A 3,363-nucleotide genomic window follows, 5' to 3' on the forward strand; every position below is an offset into this window, starting at 1 on the left:
GCCATGGCTCACGGGCCCAGCCGCTCCGCGGCATGTGGGATCCTCCCAGACCGGGGCGCGAACCCGGTTCCCCTGCATCGGCAGGCGGACGCGCAACCACTGCGCCACCAGGGAAGCCCCATCTTTGAGATTTATAGCTGGATTTCAACTCTTGTTTTATAACCTGTTATGACTTAAATAACCCTACTTGATTTTTCTTCTTAAGATTTCTAAGAAGTTATACTAGCAGATGTTAAGGGGACTAAAGGGCATAAACTTTCTCACATTATTTATTTACAGAGGAGTCATTTAGGTGAGTATTAAAACGTCCTGATGATGAGGGGAGAGTCTAGTTATCTGTGAAATCTTGATTTCTAACTTGGAATCTTTCAGTCCATTTCGTAGTGTTAGATGTATTTCCCCCTTTGTCTTGTGGATTAAGGATGCCATGGCTATTTGAATATATATAACCATATTACTACACATTAGGCATCAGCCCAGTTGTTAAATTCTGAACCTTGTGAAAATACTTGTGGGTTAATGCTCCTCTGCCAGGCTGTATTAGCTGGGCCTTCCTCTTTAGTTTTACCCTCTTTGTTCTGTTGGAGAAGAACATTGCAAGGATGTGACAGGTGGTTTACCTCCCGAGCTGGACCCAGGCAAACGGAGCCTCCATACCCAATTCCCAACTTTGGGGCTGTTGACATATCAGACTGGTTAATTCTTCATTGTCGCGGGCTGTCCTGTGCATTGTAAGATGCTTAGCAGCATCCCTGCCCTCCACCACTAGATTCCAGTAGCATCTCTTTTCTCAAAGCATGACACTCCAAAACATCCTCAGACACTGTCAGATGTTTCCTAGGAGGAGGAGATGCAGCATTGCACACACCCTGCCCCCGCCCCTATTGAGAACCACTGCCTTGGAACCTCTGCAGAAACCTTTGCAGACATGGAAGAAGCAGTGACCTTAGAGAAGCACTTAGCAATCACTGTCACTTGCATAAGTCGCTTGACTTCTCTGACACTCAGTCTGTTTACCTGCCAAGTGAGGGTAATAGCATCCATCTTTCAGAGTTGTTGAGATTTCAACCACATCAGGCGTGGAAACTGCCAGGCATAGAGTAAGGTCCCAATGCACGGTCGGCACTGTCGTTCTGACTTGGTGAGTTCCAGCTAACTTTTCCAACACCAGTGATTCCAACTTATGAAAAGGTGTCTCTCTTTCTCACCCTGCAAACAGAGCACGACGAATGTGGCAGCGGGCAGCACAACTGTGATGAGAATGCCATCTGCACCAACACCGTCCAGGGACACAGCTGCACCTGCAGACCGGGCTACGTAGGCAACGGGACCGTCTGTAGAGGTAGGCTGGCCGTGTGGGGCAGCTGCAGCCCTGCCCGAGCCCTTGGCTCTCCTGTGACAGATCCGTTGTGCCATTCTGGTGGCTGAGCATGGCCTGCATTCCTGTCCCTGGCCTGTCAATTGGCGAGGGCACTGAGCATCAGAGAAGAAGGTGCTCTGGGTCTACCTTTTAGGTTGAAGGAAGAAGGTATGAGTGTGGGTCAGGGGCATGGTTCCATCTCTTGATGGCTCTCTTCAGCTTTGCCTGTTGGCTTGTGTTTGTGATGGATGTGCTGATTGCTGAGAGCCCTGCTCAGAGGGCATGTGGGCACTGCTCATGGCCACACTCCAGGTATCTGCTCAGTGTAGGAAGCTTAAAGTTTCAGCCCCTCTGTGTGTTTGGAGCAGTTCAGAGGCCAGTGCCCTGGCTTCTGTCTGCATTTAGAATAAAATTCCCATTCTTCCTTCTGGCTAACAAGAACATTCAGGATCGGGTCCCTGGCTCCTCTCAGCTGCATCTCTTCTTTTCTCCCCCATTCTCCCTCGGCACCAGTGTGCTATTCCTCGCACAGGCCAACCACATTCCTGTCTCAGGGCTTTGCACTTGTGGTCCCCTGAGCCTCCATGCTCATTTCCTTGAGGTCTCTGCTCAAGTCTGCCCCCATCATCAGAGACTTTCTTTGACCACTATTTCTGAAATAGACCCCTAGTACTTTTCGGCCCCATACCCTCCTTTATTTCTTCTTTACTAACACAGCCTATCATAACATTATGCATTTATGTGTTTCTTTCTGTATTGTCTGCCTCCCCATGGGGATGTAAGCTATGTGAGAGTGACCACTGGGTTGCATCTCCCTACTCTGTCCCCAGCAACTAGAATGGTACCTGGCACACTGTAGACGATCATTAACTAACTGAATCAACCAAAGAGGAAAGAGACACAGTCACATTGAAAAAGAGGCAAAGTGTACAAAAAACGCAGGAAATAACCCTTTGAGTTAGGTATTATTATTATCCCCATTTTAGAGTTCACAAAGCTGAGACACAGAAAGGTTAAGTAACTTACCCAAGGACACACAGCGCGTTATCAGTATTCTTCTGAAGAGATGACATGCTGATGGTGAAAAATAATGAACAATGACTTCTAAGAGGAGAATCTTAGAAGATTGATTTTATTCTGTGTCGGGGAAGTTGGGGTAAACAGCCTCATGCATGACTGAGAGTTAAATTGGTGAGACTTTTTAATGGCAATTTGACAAAATCAATCTACTTTTAAAGTAAATCTGAAGGGTCATAGAGGGATTCTCTTGAGTCCATTGATTTTACCTCTTGAAATGTGTTCTAAGCATATGCTCCTGAGGGGCGAAAAATGCACATACAGGGATGTCTTTGCCGCATTATTTGTATTTACCAAAAACCAGAAACAGCCCAAGTATCTGTCAGTAATGGAATGATTTAATTTATTTGGAGTATAATTTAATGGAATACAATACAGTGGTTTGAACTTCTGAGTGTATGTATGTACAGACAAGTGCACATGCATATACACACCCACACTGAAAGACATATTTTTGAGAAAAAAAGAAAGAAAAATAAATAAAACCAAGTTGCAAGACAATACATATGGTATACGTATAGTATAATCACCTGACTAGTTTATTATTATCATTATTTAGCATCTTTATTGGAGTATGATTGCTTTACATTGTTGTGTTAGTTTCTGCTGTATAACAAAGTGAATGAGCTATATGTATACCTACCTCCCCATATCTCCTCCCTCTTGCATCTCCCTCCCATCCTCCCTATCCCACCCCTCTAGGTGGACACAAGGCACTGAGCTGATCTCCCTGTGCTATGCAGCTGCTTCCCGCTAGCTATTTTATATTTGGTAGTGTATATATATCAGTGCTACTCTCTCACGTCCTTCCAGCTTACCCTTCCCCCTCCCTGTGTCCTTAAGTCCATGCTCTATGACTGCGTCTTTATTCCTGTCCTGCCCCTAGGTTCATCAGAACCTTTTTTTTTTTTTTTTTAGATTCCATA

At 45.4% G+C, this 3,363-nt stretch overlaps 1 protein-coding gene across 1 annotated transcript in view; it reads left to right on the forward strand.

Moving 5' to 3' along the window:
- NELL1 (neural EGFL like 1) overlaps positions 1-3,363 on the forward strand; it is a 939,503-nt gene that overhangs the window by 593,478 nt on the left and 342,662 nt on the right. Inside the window, exon 14 of the mRNA XM_024118844.1 lies at positions 1,220-1,342. Within this exon, the coding sequence (XP_023974612.1) occupies positions 1,220-1,342 (123 nt within the window). The remainder of the gene's footprint in view (positions 1-1,219; positions 1,343-3,363) is intronic.

The sequence above is a fragment of the Physeter macrocephalus genome, chromosome 16 (assembly GCF_002837175.3).
Source record: "Physeter macrocephalus isolate SW-GA chromosome 16, ASM283717v5, whole genome shotgun sequence".
In the NCBI taxonomy this organism is placed as follows: Eukaryota; Metazoa; Chordata; class Mammalia; order Artiodactyla; family Physeteridae; genus Physeter; species Physeter macrocephalus.